This window comes from Anarhichas minor, unplaced genomic scaffold, assembly GCF_050575085.1.
Source record: "Anarhichas minor isolate MPS153535 unplaced genomic scaffold, ASM5057508v1 ptg000041l, whole genome shotgun sequence".
Classification (NCBI taxonomy): domain Eukaryota; kingdom Metazoa; phylum Chordata; class Actinopteri; order Perciformes; family Anarhichadidae; genus Anarhichas; species Anarhichas minor.
In genome coordinates, this window is record NW_027466487.1 from 3,005,026 (window position 1) to 3,025,094 (window position 20,069).

The 20,069-nt window shown below is 42.4% G+C and overlaps 1 protein-coding gene across 4 annotated transcripts; it reads left to right on the plus strand.

Moving 5' to 3' along the window:
• Positions 1-36: 36 nt before the first annotated feature.
• LOC142969282 (uncharacterized) lies at positions 37-19,589 on the plus strand. Of its 4 annotated transcripts, none has more exons than XR_012959115.1 (12): positions 37-206; positions 372-484; positions 587-733; positions 862-1,014; positions 1,933-2,045; positions 2,187-2,310; positions 3,392-3,484; positions 4,111-4,179; positions 9,531-9,584; positions 12,675-12,827; positions 14,073-14,265; positions 19,222-19,362. XR_012959115.1 is itself a non-coding variant. In XM_076109101.1 (11 exons), the coding sequence occupies exons 1-11, from the start codon at positions 143-145 to the stop codon at positions 19,396-19,398; spliced, it is 1,260 nt and encodes a 419-aa protein (XP_075965216.1). In that variant the 5' UTR covers positions 41-142; the 3' UTR covers positions 19,399-19,589. The 4 variants fall into 4 exon arrangements, 2 of the variants coding, with proteins under 2 accessions (XP_075965216.1, XP_075965217.1); XR_012959116.1 differs by having other exon boundaries at positions 14,073-14,175; positions 19,222-19,359; XM_076109101.1 differs by lacking the exon at positions 14,073-14,265 and having other exon boundaries at positions 41-206; positions 19,222-19,589.
• The last annotated feature ends 480 nt before the right edge of the window (positions 19,590-20,069 follow it).

Genomic DNA, 20,069 nt, shown 5'->3' on the forward strand with positions numbered 1-20,069 from the left:
AGCAGTCACCAAGTCGCTGTTTGGAGCATGCGCACTGCATTCCTCCAGCTCAGTTGTTATACGCGTGTGTAAGATTCACACTTTGGAAAAAGTCTGCTTTGAAGACAGAAATTATAGAAATATAAGCCGTATTTTTACCACCATGGGAGGACAAGCAAAGGGCAAAAAAAAAGCCAAGCCGAAGAGGAAAGACAATCGCCCAAACAGTAATTTTGCTCATTGGTACACCATTTTGCTAGTTAGTGTGTAACTTCCACCTCTCAGATAGCAGTTAACGTTAATGTGAATTAATCTGTTATGCTTTGATTTAAATTCCTAACGAGACCAAATGAGACAAAACTAACGCTGACTCTCCGCTTATTTGATCACAGCAGATGCAGGATTTGTTGGATTGTCACCTCAAGAAAGGATGAAACTAAGAGTACATGAAAAAGCCAAGAAGAAGACAGCTGAGAAGTACTCTGTGCATCAGCTACTAGAAAAGGTGACATTGACAATACATCCACATCAAAGACATTTGAAATGCATGTTTTATTCTGATCATCTATTACATGCTTGTTATATCATGTGATCATCTGTTGTACAGACGGAGGAGTACATGGACAGTTTTGACTTTGAGATGGCCGGCCTTTTCTGTCAACGGGCCCTGGAAGTGGAGTCCACCAACCTGCAAGCTCTCGACATGCAGGGACACATCTGCTCTGAACTAGGAGACACGCAGAAAGCTAAGGGAATATCCTTTATGCAGGTTTATTCTTTCCTGTTGTGTGCATGTCGGTAACGCAGTCATTTCATTTAAAACACTGATATATAGCCATGCTGTTTGAGTGGAGTGAGCCTCCTTGACCAAATATCTTTTACGCTTTTCTGCGTGCCGTGGAGCTGAACCCAGATGTAGGCCACAGTAAGTACATGTACCTGGGGCAAATCCACACAGGCCAGGAGGCAGTGAACTACTACACTAAAGGAATACAAGTCCTGCTGTCTACATTGGACAAACAAGCACAGACCACAGTGAGTTCACCCCCATACACACACTCACATTTCCTCTACCACTTAGTTGTACATACCTAACATCAACAAGGGAGGGATGCCATTGCACCCAAGGCTTAATGCTAGTGTAGTGGTATTTATCTTCACAAGAGGGTGCTGTTGAACAATATATGGAATAAGTATTATCTATTTATCTATTGCACGCATGCATTTCACCTTGTCATACCATAGATCTCTGAAGCAGTGTCAGTTGTCGGTGGTAGTGGACATACTCAGAGCAGAGTCATTAATAATGGCTCAGCTTTAAGGTGTTACATTATATTATGTATAAAGATATTAATGTTACACTCACAATGTCATGTTTTGTTTCCAGTTGAAGTCACACGCTGTCTAGCTTACAATATTTCATGTTTATAATCGGTGTAATTTTAAATAACTTACAGTTTTTATAAGAAATAGCATAAAAGTGTTTGACTCCTCTTTATTATGTTCATAGCAAATGTTATATAGTATAACTAGGAAAAGGCATGAGCTGTTCCGTGTAATTCAAATCTTCATAGACCCTTTTCACAGCAGACATTTTGACTTGTCATAGTAAGAAAAGCAAAGCTGTTAACATTAACAATGGCTCCATTCTATTCAAGTGTCCCAGTAAGCCGTGACAGTGAGCCAGCGTTGACAATACCAGGACCTTGAAACCGAAGCAGCTAAATGGAATTCAGCCCCCATTCATTTTATTGTTTACATCAAGGCCTTTTTTCTACTATGACATATCAAAATGTTTGTCTGGGAATACAAGGAAGTTGTGCCGTGTTTCCCTTTATTGGACTTAACTTAATTTAACAGAAATTGCATACTATGTTCTCTATCTTTGGATTTATTAAACTTAATAGACACTTTAGACACCCTTTTAAAGACTTCTGCGCTGTGGTCTTTAAGCAGGCTCAGGCCGGAGCTGCTGCCCCACCAGATGAGGACACCGAGCTCCCCACAGCGAAGGATGTCTGTGTAGCCTACTGCTCCATGGCTGAGATTTACCTAACGGACCTCTGGTACTACAGCACACAGAGTAGCACTCTGGACACTTGTAACCCCAATTCATGTTACTGCTTTGTTTTAATGAGTTGAGATTTGTCTTTCTCTCTCTGACTGTGTACGTGTGTGTGTGTGTGTGTGTGTGTGTGTGTGTGTAGCATGGAAGAGGGAGCTGCAGACAAGTGCAAGGAGTTCATTGAGCGTGCATTACAGTATCACCATGACAACTCTGAGGCTCTACAGCTCATGGCAAGTTACCTGTTCAGCACAGAGAGAAACCAGGTCAGTCAAACACACACACACACACACACACACACACACACACTGGATGAGTTATCACCATATTAAAGTGGGAATCTGCTGAGTTAATTATTCTGAGCAAATTGAATTGTATGCCATTAATCAGCAGATGGACACTCGCATTAACACACACACACACACACACTCAGGCAGGTCATGCCGATAGGAATGTTAATTACTGGGCAGATCATTGAGGTCATATAGTCATCTGATAAATGAGAGAGCAGCAGCCTATTGGACTCAATTTTGCCATATGAAGCATCTGACAATGAGTTTGGAAGAATGTCTTAATTCAATTTTCTCAATTTGTTTCTCATTTTGAAAAAACTGTTTCATTTTCAAGACATATTGAAAGTATTGCTGCTCTACCAACTGTTATTAAGGGCAGACTACATTCAAGGCAAAACCTTTCTCTGAGAAACGTATGTGGAGCATGCTTAAGAATGCGACCCATTTTGTTTTTGACGTTGCAGCCTGTGAGTTATCTGGTTTGCTAATGTATTTTTGAGTTGAATAATAACACATGGTTTTCATCCTTTTACAGTTCTTTTGTAAAATAAAAATGCTACAAGACCGGGATTTCATGTTTAAGACATAACAACACTCTTCCAATGTTTCCTGGAGACCATTTAATAAAGAGATTAAAAATATAGCAACAATTGTTCACAGCGACATCCTAACCCGTGCATTGTTAATGGAAAGGCACTTTTCTTTTCACATCATTTTTCTGAAAAGTTCAGTCGGGCTGAAGTGGATCTGTAGTACTAGCTGTAAGCTGTAGGGGTCAGGCTGGCTCCTGTCACACTTTATATCGTCACACATACAGAAAAAGTCTATTTAGCGATATTCTGGTAATAATTAAAAAATATTATTAACCTGACCTGACCTCAGTTTAATCAAAAGACTATTGACATCTATGGAGCATTCATGATCCAGCCTGTAAAAGGGATTTTAATTCATTATTATTTTGTTATTTTGTTTGACTTGTGTGTCTTCATCTCCACGTATATATATATATATATGCAGGTTTAATTGTAGTTGAAATGCCTTTTTCTGTCTTCAGGAAGGCAAAGAATACCTGTTGAAGAGTGTTGCATCGTGGCTACCTGCCCAGAAACAAAGTGCGGCTTCCTTCAGCACAGAAGAAGACATGCAGGTGAGTCGGAGCTGTGCTTAGTATTTCTCTGACAGCAACAAATACTCATAAGATCCCAGTTTATTTATAAAGCGCTTTCAACTAACAGGATTTTCACAGTGTGCTTTGCAGTGAGCACAAACACGAGTACACAGTAGAGATAAAAAGTAAGAGATAACGAAATGAGGGATAATAAAAAGTAGAAAGACTGGAACAACTACTTCGCAAACCTGTGTGCTTTTGTGTGTGTGTGTGCGTATATGAAAGCACAAGGCAAAACCAGGAAAGTGTATAACGGATAAATCAGCAAATTACGTCAGGGAATTTGGCATAAAGAAAGGAATGGTTGTAATGTCAAAGTAAGGATGGGTTCTAAATGACACCAAGTCGATAGTGAGCAAATGTGATATAAGAGGGGTTGGGGGTGATGATTTGAGAGAAACATCCCAGCGGCACCACAGTTACGACTCTTATCTGTAGGAGCAGGTTGATCTCAACTCAGCCTGCCCACACTTTTGCTGTGATTAACAGCCACATAGCTGCAGAATGTTGCGTACCTTGAAATTGGACCGAGTTATTATCAGACAAATGAAGAACTATGTTTGCGTGAACGCTGTAGAGGTGACGGCGTTGTCTTTTCTCTCCAGAATGACATCCCGCCGTACGAGTCTCGCGTCACCACAGCCAAACTGCTCATCGAGTCGGAGGAATACGAGGTACAACGTTGTGCCCGTGCACTGTGCTGTTGTTGGTCTGTATTTGTTTCATGGTGGGAGGTTGGCCTGGCATTTGTGTGTGTGTGTGTATGTGTGTGTGTGTGTGTGTGTGTGTGTGTGTGTGTGTGTGTGTGTGTGTGTGTGTGTGTGTGTGTGTGTGTGAGCGCAAGCGTTGGAGTGCTTTCCTTTCTAGTGAATAGCACTGGAGGTGGGAAGGCCATGCCTGGTCTTTATCCCCTCCAGAGTTCAGTCTCAATAATTTAAGAGTGGTATTTACAGAGAGGGACAGGGGTAAGGGGGGGCGCACAGGGGAGGGGGGTTGTGTAGAAGGAAGGGGGGGGGGGGGGGGGGGGACAGTCTGATGAATTGCTGCCATATCTGTGATACGGAGCACTTCTAGATCACTCATCAATTTCTAGTATTAATGGCCTCGATTTTAGTGGCTCACTGCCTTCATTTCGGTGCTAAAAACCCTTTGCAGTCATTAACGCTTGAAGTCATTTTCTGTGATTGCTGGCAAACCAACAGCGCTTCAACTATTTTCTGTTGTGATCCGCTGATTCATTTCTAGTCACTCTTGTTGAGTGGTTTATGGTTATTACTGACAGGAAATGAGAACAGTGTCCTTTTTCTCCCCCCTCACTCCTAAATGGTTCAGCTGCAGTTATATCTGTGTGTGTGTGTGTGTGTGTGTGTGTGTGTCTAGGAGATGGGCTGTCAGGTGTGTCAGTAAAATGACAACGTCCCGGTCCACAGTTTCTGACATGTCGTTTGTCTTCATCCTCCTGTTGGTGTCATCACGACTGAAACACAAACTGCACACATTCTGAGTGCTTTATTTTGCTGTGCGGATACGTTTGCACATACACATCCATGAACAAGGTTGCTCATATGCTTTTTATCCAGCAGCTATGTGAACGTTTCTGAGGGAAATTGAGCTTACGGATAGAAGTGGAGTAGAAGCGAGCTATTTTCTGTCCGTCTCTCCCAGACTGGGACTTAGCCGGATTTGATAGGGACATCCTCGCTTCCCTTTCCTTCCTCTACTCCTCTGTCACACACACACACACACACACACATTCACTCATTTCTGCGCTCACCATCTCTCCCTGTGGACTATAAATCTATTCACAACTAAACTCTGTAAAGTTTTGAAGGCTACCGTCTTAGCAGGGCGCCAGAGTGCGACAATTTGTCTGTATTTTTTCCCTATTGGATATTTAGTTTAGTCTTCCGAACTGAGCCATGGCTTTGAATATTTAATTTATATATATGCCAAAGAAACACATTTAGATAACTTGGGTTTTCTGTAGCTTCATAGAGTATAATGCTCCTCCTGGTAAATAAAGAACTACCCTGTTCTTTGTCAAAAAGCATTTGTCTGTCTCTGTTGGCGATTAAGCTGTTTGTCTGATGAATGCAGTTTGGGCCATTATGTGGTTTGAGTTTGAGAAAATTAGGCATTTGGCAAAATAATAGTGTGATTAAGTTGTCCAAATGATCTGGGTGTATGATATTATCTCGACAGTTGGGAAATCACTGTAGAGCATGGTGGTGACAGATCTTGGTCAATGGTAGGTAGAGGACATCCTGTCGTTTGCGGCTTCACTAGGTGACGGTCCACACAAATGGCTCACACATTGAATACATGACCTTTGCTATCTGAAATAGCACCGCTTACCTTTTTGTCTTGAGAGTTTCTTCGGGGTTATTTCATTAAAGCCAATTGATTTCTCATGACATTCATAGAGGCGGTCACCAATTCATCGCCAGTGGGCAGCCTCTGCAACAGTAATGCTAAACCCAAAGTAGGAATGTGCATAAATTATTATAGTATCAGCTTTTAAAAAACACAATCTGTCAAGACTTCCAAAACGGTTTTGAGGGGAAAAAAAACCTTTTTAAAAGAGAATTTTCCGACCAATTTGTAAGCTGAGTGCTTATGAGAAGTTCAAAATGAAATTCAATTTGGCTGAGGAAGTGGTTATTTTTACGATGCTTGAGTTACCTAAAAATAAGGGGTCAAGAGGAACCATGACGTCAACCGATGGATTGGTACTCGTCTCATGCTCTTTGTAAATAAACTAGCATTGGAGAAAAACAAACTGGGCTACTAAATTCTTGAAAACCAAAATCTTCTCTCAGCAAGATGATCTGTGCCACTTAATTTGGAAAGAGGAAAAAGTCAACACAAATTGCTTTTCAGGGTCTTTTTTTCCCCCTTGCTTTTGAGGAGAGACACTTGAATGCATGCCAAATGTGTCTGATTTCCATATCTGTAATGGAAATTGAGTTGAAGCACACCAGGGGTGCTTGAAAAGCAGCATAAGTGAGACAACTGCAAAAATGTCACTGCTTAAATATTTCTGGTTTTGTAGTGTTGAAACAGCTAGTTAATTAATAGATATGTTGATGGGTGGAAGATTAATTGTTGTCACTCATGAATACTAAACAAGAATCCGCTGCTTTTCTCCTTTTCATCTTTGGGGTTTTGGAGTGCTGGTCGGAGGAATTAAACAGTTCAAGGCAGCGCTGTGGGCAAACTGTAATGGCCATTTTTCACTTTTTTTCTGATATTTGAAAGACTAAACCAGTTCGGAAATGATTGTCTGAATAATTACCAAATATTTTCCTAATCCGTTAATCGTTTTAGTCATCTATCAAGCAGGAACACCAATCTCCGGTTCCATCTTCCCCAATGTCACGATTTGCTGCTTTATACCAATTTATGTAATTATATCTTTGAGTTTTGAAACGGCTGTTTGCACTAAATAATCAGTTTGACGAAGCTTTTCAATAATTTCTTTCATTTGAATAATAAAAACTCAACAAGAAATCCATCTATGAAGAGATTATTTCATAATGAAATGATCATTATTTGTAGCCCTATTCATGTTTTATTATATTTGTTTTATAAATGAAAAACAAATGTGCTTTGTCGTAACAATGCGGCCCTCAGAGACCACAGTTTTCTCACTGCCACACACACAGACACACACATTTCCATCATCATCACCCATCACCACCATTACTTCACTTGCCACGTAGCAGACACACAGACACACAGACACTAACCATCAGCTGATGTGAAAGCTACGCCGAACAGCCATTAAGGTGTCTGTTCGGCGTAGCTTTCACAGCAGCTGATGGTTAGTTACTCTCCTTGTCGTTGTCACTCTTGTCAGCTTTTATGTTATTCCTCGAACATTTCTGTTCTTAAATTTAGCTCGTGATGGAAAGCAGCTTGTACTTTCCAATGTGGCTTGCAAGTACAGTTAGCACAGACATCCCCAGGATTTATTTACTTAAGTGTCGACGTCCCTGTTTGTGCGGGCAATGCATGTGTGTGTGTGTGTGCGTGTGTGTGCGTGCATGTGTGTGTGTTTGTATGAGTCTCTGTGTGTTAGAGATACTGCTTGCCCTCGCTTGTAAAGTGATTTGTCTTTCTCCTGTCTCTGCTATGCGCTCCGGTAAAATGATTCTGTTAAACAAAATTGCCTGAAGTTCACACACACACACACACACACACACACGCACACACACACACACACACACACACACACACACACAAACCGTGCACACACACAATGGCCATTATAAATGAGTTTCTCCCCAGAGTGTTGCTTTTTTAAATCTTTAACAGGTCTTGAAATAAAGGGGACAGCATGTACGGAGTGTCTTTGCCGTGTGTGTTTGTGTGTCTTTGCCGTGCACCGTTGTTCATGGACCACTTTCACATTGTTTATTAAGATACTTTTCTGTGCCCTTCCTTCCCATTTTCACACTTTTTTCCCCTCGTAGTGCCTCCTCTCTTCCCCTTATCTTCATGCGAATATTAATCGTGTTGTTGTTTAGAGCGTGAAGCGGCTTAAGAATCTCTGAATCTTTAATCACTCGCCTCTGGGTTGACCGGTGTAGTTAGGAAGGAGTACAGTTGGAGATGATATAATGGTTATCATTGCTACTTATCCTGGCTCCCAGATATCTCTTGTTCTATTTTTGTTGCTCCAAAAAACTGCCTGTTCTAGCAGTTGTTTAATACCCAGACAGATCTTTACTCCTATCTCTAATATCTAGGGCTTAGCTTGACATACTCCGAGTGTGTGTATGCGTGTGGTTGTGTGTCTGCCTGTCACATCGGTGTGGTACAATGAAAGTCAAGTGGATCATTCTGACGCTGGGCATGAATCCATTCATCGTCAACTGGGATTAGGTGTTTTTGTTTGTGTATTTTTAATCAGTCATTAATTAATTAAAGACAATGGGGGTTTTCGGCTGATAATTGGTCGAGCAATCAATCAATGGACTCCCTGACACGGACATTTGCACACTCTTAATGAGATACCCTCAATTAACCTGACTCTCCCTCCGTCTACACGGACAGCTCACCTCTTTATTGCCACCAGAAGCACGTAGGCTTAATGAAAAGAAGAGAGAAGTCCAAAGAGCGGGAGGAAATGAGGAAGCTCTCCAGCTAATAAGACTGCCTTAACAAAAAACAAGTGCTGCTTGTTGTGCTCACTGTTGTGTGTAGCTTTGTTATAGTGTGTGACTTTGCGGCGGTGTGTGAGTGCATGCGCGGGTGCGTGCGTGTCTTTTATTCTTGCCCTTCACCATGGGTGATTGGCTAACAGTCGCCTCCAACCTGAAGTTGACAAAAATCAATATATCATCACCTGGGGCCTCTCTCACACACACACACACACGCACACACCAAAACCACAGCATCCGCAAGGAGAGAGGCAGAGCAAACCAAACACACGGCATACTTTAGTCAAGGTCTGTTTTCTGTAAAAGAAACTTCCCACAGAGTCTGACCCAGACAGTGGGGCTCTCTGGTAAAGGTCACCTAACATTAAACTCAGTTTAGACCATAAAAGGAGAGGGAGGGGGGGGGGTGATAGAGACGATGGGTCAGGCTGATATTTAAGTTTATTAATGCGTCCAATGGGGTGATGCTGGTTAGCAATATATTGACTGCTGATGTCTGTAAATGGATTAAAAGGGCTATCGAACAGAGCAGCCAGAGTGACTATTGACTGTGCGATAAGCACTGGTGAGTGTGTCTATCGACGGCCATGTCTGTTGTCTTGTTGGTATCGACGATGTTGTGTATAAGACGCCGATCTACACGCTTATCAGACCTTCTGATCGCTCTGATCGAGCTGCCTGGGAGATGCTCAACACCGTGTGCAACGTGCTTACTTGCTTGTTAATGGATCGAGGCTGTATCAATGAGCGTGTACTGATGAATTTGTTGAACCTTAAAAGTAATGTTCTTGTCTGACTATTCTGTCAATGTTAAAGATTATGTCAAATCTCATTTCAGTCTCTTTGTCTGTCTGCATTAGATGGCGGTGGATGTGTTGGAGGGTCTTCTGGAGGAGGATGATGAAGTAGTCCAGGTAAGCAATGTCTAAAAACTGTGCTTGTCTGCATTCATTCATTGTTTTCATTTTGTATTTTTTATAATGTGGTAAAATACAGAGAAGCTTTGTGCCTCTGAAAATGTGGGTTTCTGGTTTTGCTTTAACTGTTTTCATATTTCCAGCATGGCGGTCTCTCTCTCTCTCTCTCTCTCTCTCTCTCTCTCTCTCTCTCTCTCTCTCTCTCTCTCTCTCTCTCTCTCTCTCTCTCTCTCTCTCTCTCTCTCTCTCTCTCTCTCTTGTGGTTCCAGACCTCTGAATCACAGCCCACACCTCTGATTTGTTTATGCACGTGTGTGTGCGCGGATGTGTGTGCACGTGTGTGTTACTTGTCAAGACATAGGGTTAAGCGATGTCTTTTCTCGTGTCCTCTTGCAGGTTGTCTTATTGCCATGATACAGTCTTACTGCTGGATCAGACCAACTTGTCGGCCGATCTTTTATCAGCCCAGAGGGAAGGAGAGAGCCTCAGCCTGTGCACCTCTTTGCTTCTGTTGAGCCACTGTTTATGTGCACGCACTAAGACGTGTCTCCACGCCCAGACTTTGTCATTACTTGCTCGTACACGACGATGTATGTCTGAGAACTTGAATGCTTATTAGAGAGTGGCGTAAATGACAGTATTTGCTGTGCTTTAGTAGGAAGTATGTGCTGTCATTGTGCTCCAAATCCCCTCTGTCAGTGGCAGATGAAGTGAAGGTTTACCACTGAGTGTCAGATTCAAGAACACAGCAGTCTCTCTCTCTCTCTCTCTCTCTCTCTCTCCCTCCCCCCCACTCCCCCTCAGGCTCAGCCTCCCACACACACCCCTGAGCTGACAGATTGGGAGCAATCATTGGGGGGCTGAACTTTTAAACTTGCTCCAGAGACGTACAGCTGTGACAATCGATTTGAGTGGGCCAGCAGCCAATCACACATACATACAGGCACCGGTTCTGATGGTCAGAAAGTGTTTTGTCAGGTTGCACCACAGTTCTGTTGCTGGTCATACTGGTGACTGGAGTGTCTGACTGACACATTTGACTACTCTCTCTCCTTCTTTCCCCGTCTCTCCTCCCCTCTTTGTCTTACTCTCTTTCTTATTTCCTCTCTTAAGTGCAGTAGATAAGTTGTTCGCTTTCGTCTCCGTCTTCTTGCTCTGGCGTATATCTCAAAGTTGGAGCCGTACTTCTAAAATGTTACGTCTGCACCAACAACTGAGCTGGTTCCTTGCAAATCTTGTTTCAAAGGTATTCAGTTGATTCATGATGCTTTTGTTCCTCCCTCTGCCGCACCATATGGGAACTAAGATGTGCCTTCACTTTGAAGTGACAATAGTCTCAGTGATTTGATTGACAGACGAGAGTTTATTTTATTATGTGTGCTTCTTCTGTCTGGGGTTGCGGTTGTGAAGAGCGGCTTCTCTCAAATTCTCAATTAGCCAACTTTTGTTTTGTTTCAATTTTGAAGTGTGGAAGTCGTCTTTACCGCATACACAAATATTTGACGGTGGACCATCTGTAAAGATTGTTCTAGCTGTTTTAAAGACATGCAGTGGAAGCTAAACTTTTGAATTGAACTGACCCAAATTTTACTTTCTCTCCCGGACATGCACAAATATTCACAAGGACACATTTCTGCATTCACAGAAAATGTTTCACTGATATAAATGTCGTACTACTGGTTCTGCCACATAACTACATTTATCCAGCGCTGCTGTTGTTCTGTTAAGTATGGCTGCAGGGGGTAGCCACCCACTCAGCATGCTTAGTGGCATTTCTGAATTCAGTGTGGTACGCCTTGATGTGTTTTTTTTTAGCTAAATGGTTTATTTGGCAGAGGTGCAGGTCCCCACTGCCTCTGCCCTCAATGAATAATGAATCCAGTGAATATTTGTGTCTTGGTGCTTGAAGAACAGTGGGTGGGTGATCTTTGGCCTCAGATGAGAGGCGCACACACACACACACACACACACACACACTTCCAAGTTCACTGAGAGTTGAAAATGATTGTGTGTAGAGGTGGAAGAGCAAGCATAGCACAGTATATGTAATTATGTGGGAGGAAAAAAAAAATGTGATTATGGAAAAGAAAGAATGTTTTGTGTGTTTTTCAGCTTACTTACTTACAATTTAAAATATGCCTCCACTCACTGTTTGAACTCTGTGAAGCAACAGGGCTATTTCAAAGGGATGTTCTTGGTTTTTTTGTTAGAATTTTACATATATTCATGAGGTTTTCATGAAGTTCAATCAGAGCCAGTTAGGAGATCCTTAACACCTCGTCTACATGGTGCACTCTTGAAATGAGTCATGTGTGTCTGTGTCATAATCGTGTTAAGGGTTGCACGTTTGCAACAGAAGAGGCACATTGATGGATCTAAAGCTCTGTATCAGATGATACTACTGGTCTCATGTCAAAAATGTAGTCATCGAACCGACATGGACCTACTTGTAAATTCAATCTGTGTCCGTGGTTCAGGCCCCAGGACTGTGGTACTTTTGTTCCTCCACAATTCATATCAAGGCAGAATTATGTGTGGAATAAAATAATTACTAGTCAGATAAAGAGATTATTAAACATTATTTCGTCCTCTAAATGAATGGCTAATACTGTACACAACCTGTGAGTATGATACGATTTGAAATGCAGAGAATACATTTGCCTTATGTTTTGGTATACGTTTCAACAAAGTAAATGCACTTTTTGCTATAGAAAGATAAACAAATTGGTAGTGACAGATGGCACAGTCACATGTCGGGTCTGAATTCATTGTTAAGCTACACTATGTGCACATGTGCATTTACATGCATCGTTTGTAAATGAGAACCGTATATATGTCAAGATTGGATCAGGTTGACAGTTATGATGTGAGTGATTGATTGCCCGTGTGTGTGTGTGTGGGATTCCATGTCATGTGCGTGAAACCTGTTTGTCAGAGAAGGATGTGGGATGTCATGCGGACGTGCTTCGTGAGGGTTACGGATGTGTTTCCCTTGTCACAGCTCACTTACTGCAACTAAGAACACTTTCTCTCTGTCTGAATCCTCCCCACACCCCCAACCCGCCTCTCTTCCTCTGTGCCTCCCAGGTGTGGTATCTCTCCGGCTGGGTCTGCTGCCTCCAGTTGGAGAAAGCAAAGGAGCAGCAGGAAAGAGATGGGAGAGAAGTGACAGAGGAGGAGACAGAGGAGTGGAATGGATTGAAGGAGGCGGCCAGATCGTACCTGACCAACGCTACGAAGGTAATTCAGCTCAGAAAATCTGTCCACAAAGCAAATACTGCTGTAAAGTATATCAATGCGACTGAATTAATTGATAATTATTTTAATAGTGCTTTACCAGTGTTGGAAAGTAAGTAAGGACATCTACTCAAGTTATGTACTTTAGTACATATTTGACGCAGTTGTGTCCTCACTAAAGTATTTCCATTTCAGGACACGTTACACATCACCTCGACTACATTCCAAAAGGAAATATTGTACTTTTTTACTCCACTACATCTATCTATCTAGTTAGTTGATTAATCGACCAATCATTGAAGCCATTTTTCATGCAAAAATGCCAAACATTGAATTGCAGGAGACTGAATCATTTTGAGGTCGGTGTAACTTTGAGCTCTGGCTAGTTGTGATGGGCATTTTCACGATTTCTTACCTTTTTACAAAGCAAACTGCTACTGGTTTGATCGGGACGATAATTAGCAGATTAATCCATCATGAAAATCATTAGTTGCAGCCGTATATAAAATAATTCAGCTTCACCTCAACCAACAACACGGGTTAAACGCTGCTTAGATAAAAAAGCAATGAGTAATAATAATGTAATGGTGTAACAAACAAGAATATAGCACACATAAGGGCCATTTATCTGCAGTACTTTGTGGTACTATCCTGATACTCAGGGTATTCCTGATAAAACCTTCATACTTTTACTTCAGTGAGATTTTGCCTTTTACTTATTATTGAGTATTTTTATAGTGTAATACTTTTACTTAAGTAAAGGCTCTGAATGCTTCTTCCACCACTGTGCATGGCAGATGTGGGTACGGATAGTTACATCTAGTCAGAATAGGTCAAACTCTTAAGAACCAGTCCTTGTCAGAGATGGAGTACATGCAGTCCTGCAACTGTGAGAGGATTTTAACTAAGCTCTATTGTTGCCAAAGAAATATTTTTTCTTACTATCTCAAAGAGGTTTAAATATACGGCTGTCTCTCTTCCATTCCCCCTCACACACACACGCACACTTGGAGTGATGTGTTTTCATTCATTCTGTCATTCTGTCAGGGAGCAATGCCTCTTTGGGGCCATGATTCATGTTAGTCTAAAATCCAATAGGCTTGTAAATCAGACAGCAAAGACTTGACGGATAGCAGGCCCAACCTACAATTCTTTCTTTCCTTCTCTTTACTTTCCTCTCCTTTTCACCTCGCCACCTCACTACCCACCTTCCCTCCTGCTCTCCCTCAACATTGTGTTCCTCTACAGATGAGTAGGGGCAGCAGAGTGGCGATGTATTAATGTCAGTCTCTCTGGCCAGCAGCGCAGTGACAGGCCTGTCTGACCAGCTTCCACAGGGGACAGGAGCGAGGTGCGCTTTGAGCTGCCAAGAGGGAGAATAGAAGAAACTGTGCGTAAAGAAAACAAAGGCACACGGCACATTTGAGCTGCCGGCTTTGTAGTAAGAGTTTAATAAAGATAAAAGAAACAAATGGCAATTGAGAAATTAAGTACTGCAAAGGAATAAAAAGGTGAAAGACTTTTTGAAGAATTGGGTGAGGCGGCGGAGCGTGACAAGTAAACAGCATAGCTGTAGAGTGTGTGAAGCAACAGGCGCAGAATAATGTGAAAGGCAAATGCACGAAGACCTTGCAAAGGTGAGGTGGAATGTGGAGAGAAAAGCCCCGACTGTGGTTCACTTATTTCCCCATCTGGCAGCTTTTGCTCATGTGTGTGTGTGCATCTGTACATTGTGTAGTCAAGATTCTCCCTTGTTTATATCAGAGCTTTTGTTTCTGAGCGTCACTGTGAGTGTTAATTATTAACGATAAGTCAGTCTGCTAGTTAAAATGGGCTCCAACATGGAAATGAGACCTCAAAGCCCAACGGCTTGTTTTGGCGCCGGTCCACTTCTCTGCATACTGTATGACTTTGCTAAGTGTGCGAGTGTGCGCCTGTGTGTGTGTCTGTGTGTGTGTGTGTGTGTGTGATATGAGACAGTGAGAGAATCATGCGGCTCTGTGCACCTTATGTGGATGCACATATTTAATAATGGTTGTGTGTGCCAACTTGCATATCTAATTATTTTCAAAAATTGTATTCATTATCCACCTCAGCTGTGATCGATACTCTTTCTCTCTCACAAAAACACACACACACACACACACACACACACACAGATTGCGTTCAGCAGAGATACTATAAAAAGGAATGATGGGGAGGAACGGATGGGTTGAGAAGACAAGAAAGAAGTGTAGCAGCAGGGTGAGCAGGAATGGGAGAATGAAAGGGGAGGCGAGGAAGGGAACAGATTGGATGGTGTGTGTGTGTATGTGTGTGTGTGTGTGGGTGCAGGGGTGTAGCTGGTGAATAGTGGCGAGGGTAAAATCAATAGTAAACCGGACGTGAAATGGAATTTGAGTCTCAGCCAGATAGGGTGCGATTGAAGAAGGATCTGCAGTGTATGCACAGAGGACAATTTTATATATGTGTGTGCGTGTGCGTGAGTGTGCACAGAGGCAGATAGGGCAAACGGAGGTCAAAAGCTTTACTATTTGATGTGTCTGAAAGGGTATCCCATGAGCACAGATTGTGGGGAGGGTTGGCCCAAGGTGTGCTTGTCATGTAATTTTAATGCCTTTCCCTACCAAGGATGTAACTCGAGAACTGAAGTGTTAAGTTGTGTCAGTCTGTGCATTGTGTGTGTGTGTGTGCTTTGTGTGTGTGTGTGTGTGTGTGTGTGTGTGTGTGTGTGTGTGTGTGTGTGTGTGTGAGAGTGTGAGAGTTTGCGCTCAGCCCGCTTGAGACTTCCAGCGACATGGCCTGTTCACACTCAAGGAGGTCAAATCTCACACACTTGCCAGTGAGGGAGTCTGTGTATGTTTTTATCACAAAGTGAGACAGAAGTTAAGAGAAAGAAAATGTGTTGAAACGGTTCATCTAATTAATGTTCTCTTACTAATGAAGAGATGTGCAGCTGGAGTGCTGTGTTTGGTCTAAAAATGTGTTGGGGATAGAGAGGGAAGATGAGAGGAGGGCAAGATTTTGGAACTATTCTGCCAGTATGGTAGACGTGGTGTGTGTGTGTGTGTGTGTGTGTATGTGTGTGTGTGTGTGTGTGTGTGTGTGTAAGTATAAGATGTGAACGTATGAAGAGGTATCTATCTCCTTGACTGGAAGGTCATTTGGTGAGCGTGTACGAGTGGGAGCGACAGAAGGCAAAAGGAAAATGGTCAAAAGACAAGGCGGAAGAATGAAATCATTAGAAGAGGTGAAATGAAAGGGGGAGTTACGCATAGGTGTGGAACAAAAGGTGAACAATGATGGTATGATTAGTCTTTCACCACATAATCAGCCTGTCTTTATTCTGCCATGCGAGCTGTAGAAAGAGGTTTCTATCAAAGAATGAGGGGAAAAGAATCAATTTACGTATGAAGGGTACATTAGTGCTTATTATTACACTTTTCTCTGCTGCACACGGGACAAAAGATAGCACCTTACAGATAATCTATGCTGAACCACACTATATTATGTAGCCAAAAGAAGTAAGCAATTGTAGAGAAAGAAATGAATAAAGGTGTACAACAAATTGGATTCGTATCTATTGGTACATTTCCTTTTTCTTTTTTTTAAAAACTTTTTCACGATCAAGTCTGTACTTTAAACTAAGCAGAAAGCAATATAATGACTATAAACAGGGTGAGACCTCATTCGGCCCCAGAAGCACTGCTACATCGTGCACCTTAAGGGAACATAATTCTGTTTTGTATTAAAATCCATCCATCCAGCCGATTCAATTCTGTTACCAAGAGCTGGAGCTGCTACTGTCATCATCATGAAGTCAAACTTGCCAGCGCTGTTGATGTATGCCACTTCTTGTTTGGAAATAAAGTTTCAAGTTGGTTTCCCGGTTTAGAAGTTTGCCAGTTCCCAGTTGAAGATAGAGTAGCAAAGGACATTGAGTTACACAATATGCGTAGCAAGCAGTAAGATGTAATGAAACAAGTTAATTAAAAAGTACAGAAATATAGTAATCGCTTGAATTCAACAGGATACATTGTGGCTGCATTGTGTTTACTTCTTATTTTTTAGATTATGTTGAGATGAAAGACATTTGACCGTTTGTCCAGTATGAGAAACTAAGAATATACAGCCATGCATCAGCACTGAACACAAACTACACTACAGTTCTAAATGTTGAGCTGATGATGGTGTTGAGAAAAAGGTCACATGATCACAGAAGTTGTTCAAATTCATCCTCAAAGCACCACGAAGGTCTGTACAACATTTCGACTTTGCAAAATGCCATCCAATAGTTGTCAAGATATCACTCTTCAACACCGATGTCAAATTCCTGGAGTCATGGCGCTAACGCGGCTGCAAAGACTAGCGAGTAGATGGTTAGAACAGATGTGTCTTATGTGCCCCTTTGTGTGCAAGTTAAAATGATTGTTGTGTGTTGTTATGGCGGTGGTCAATTGTGCTTTGGGCTGTGACTCGGGGGCTTGAAAGCAGAGCAAAGTGGACCATGAAAGAGTTATACGATTGCATACACTCACACACACACACGCACACACTCTCCCTCCCTCTCGAGGCAGCTCTCTGGGCCGTGAAAGTGAGAAGAGAAAACATAGGCTGTGGTAAATGAGAAATGCCTGCGTTTCTTGCGACGGCGATGCTGATCTCAGCAGCGTTCGCTGCGAAATGTGTAAAGAATAGCTGCTGTTTGTTTAGCTAGCTGAAAGCATCGCAATGAGTAATTACATCCTATCCAGCAGACACACTATGTTATTGATTCGTAGGAAATATCACCACGCAGAAATACAATTTCCAAATGGCATTCGGTATTCTAGAACATACAGTATTTTTCTTTTTCTTTTGCACACGTTCACTGAATTTCTCTTTTATTATTTCTCTTACGCGACTCATATGAAAGACACCCTCCACGTCATACCCAAGGCTGTAATGTGCAATTATGCTGGCTATTGAGCCAAGCCTATTGTAAAGCAAACCCACCTTGTATTCTTTGGGCTTATTGTGGATAAACATCTCCAGGCATTTCAGAGTGACGTTGGCGGAATGAAAATCTGTGTTTTTCTCCCCTGTGTGTGTGTGTGTGTGTGTGTGTGTGGTGCTTTAAGGAGGCTGAGAGGGTCAGCTCTCCCCCGGTATCAGACCCTGAGCCTGGACCTGTGTCACGCTCCAACTCCCTGGAGACAGCATCCACTTAAACACACACACACACACACACACACACACACACACACACACACACACACACACACTACGTATTCTTACACTCCAAATGAGTTCCTGTGGGACTGCGTGTCTCCTGTCAGGACCTGCTGTTGCTTAGAGACTGGTCCTGGGGCAAAGCAGTCACACACACTCTTCTGGCCTCGTTACACTTTTAGTAAGAATGATGGCACTCAGCTGCTTATTGTCCATGAGCTCAAGGGACTGTGTGCGCATGTGTGAGAGTGTGTGTGTGTGCATGTTCGACTAAATAGAATAATATTCCTAGATCTCACGAACCATTCCCCACTCACCCTCTTTTTCTCTCTAGTTTTCTTTCTGGAAAGAAAAGCATAGATATAAATTGCTGTATCAGTTCCCCTTACTCTGTATATGCACCCAGTCTGAAACACATAGTTATGCTTTGCTGTCCTTGGTGGTAGCTCCAGTAGTTTTATCACCCAACTCCACTTTGAGTTCAGTAATTAGACACAAGCAAAGTATTTTACAAAGATAAATGTGCTGGCTGCTTTGAGAGCAGGACTTTTAAAATTTTTTTTTTTATCTTGCTCCTTCACGGCATATTTCACAGAGATAACAACTTTGATAATATGTGTGTGTGTGTGTGTAAGTGCACACGTGCGCCACATAACCATATGTGCTCCAGGATACAGTTCTCTGCATGTGTGTGTGTGTGTGTGTGTGTGCATGCATGTCGCAAAAGCAAAAGGAAGATAAATGGTCTTTTTGTCTCTTGTACGGATGAGCGGTGTGTCAAATGTGCTGATTTGCCAAATGAAAGACAAAAACTGTTTACCAGCGTTTTGCGAGCGTGACTGCCTCACTCACAGAATGCGGCTGCTGTTGGATATTTCAGGCGGCCTAACCAGCACTTGGAGACTTAAAACCTCGGGGCTGCTCACTTCCCTCAACTCCAAGCTGCTGCTTACTGATGCTGTGGTGATGCACCGTTATCTTCAGTGACACAATGGAAGAGCTTCAGTCGAGGGCTTTTCACTCACCATATCTCATTTCGTGTATGGCCTCCGCGGTACAATTTTCGTTCTCCACATTGCTGCTGTATAACCTACTTTCTATTTCAAATTTTCATTTTTTCCAGTCTACTTACTAGCCCATTACACACTTGCATTTTCCTTTTTGTCTCCTCTCCCCTTTTCCCCAGCTGTACAGCAAGTTGCGATGTGATGACCAGCCGATGTTGGAACACGTGGAGCAGCTGCTGGGCGATCTGGGAGGACAGCTGGAGGGGGAGGAGGGAGACCCGGCCTTGGATGAAGACTATGAACCCTGTAGTGATGAGGAGGAGGAGGACGATGCAGAGGCCCCCATGCAACACTGACAACCGCCCCTTTGCCTGTACTCTGTGATTTCCCTTCTCCCCATCATGCTTCCCTCTTGTTAAAATGTTGTCGTGCACTCTTTAAAGTGCCTTTTGTACTGACTATCCTTTCACACCAGTTTATCAAAGATGAAATTTGAAATCAACTGAGATGCACAAAAGAGCGACATTAAACGCAGCCGTCTACTCAATCTCTTTCAGTGAGTTATTTAATGCTTTTGGTGAAATAAGTGCATACTCGAGTAATGCTTCCCTTAATCTCCCTGACATATGTTGATGAAAGAAATTAGTTTCACAGCTTTACTGCTTACCCAGCAGCAAAAGCAAAACACCTTTGAATGCTTTTTCCTCTCATACACACCCACACGTTGGTCTCTACAAGCGAACATACATGGCACTTGTGCGCACACACAAACACAAAAGATTCACGTTAATTACTTCAGCTCATCCTCAAAACAACAGCAGCAGCAGCGTTTCCCTCTCAGACTGCATCTCAACAGGAAGTGAGCCTTATTAGAGAACCGCGTCTGCCAACGTTCAACGCTGTCTCTACTTGTAACGGTTCTAATATTCCAAGTTCATGTGCAATCCTTGAATGTTTATGCTATTCAGTTTACACTCCTGCTTTGTTTTTTTTCCCCCATTCTTTTTTTCGGTTAAATCATTGGATT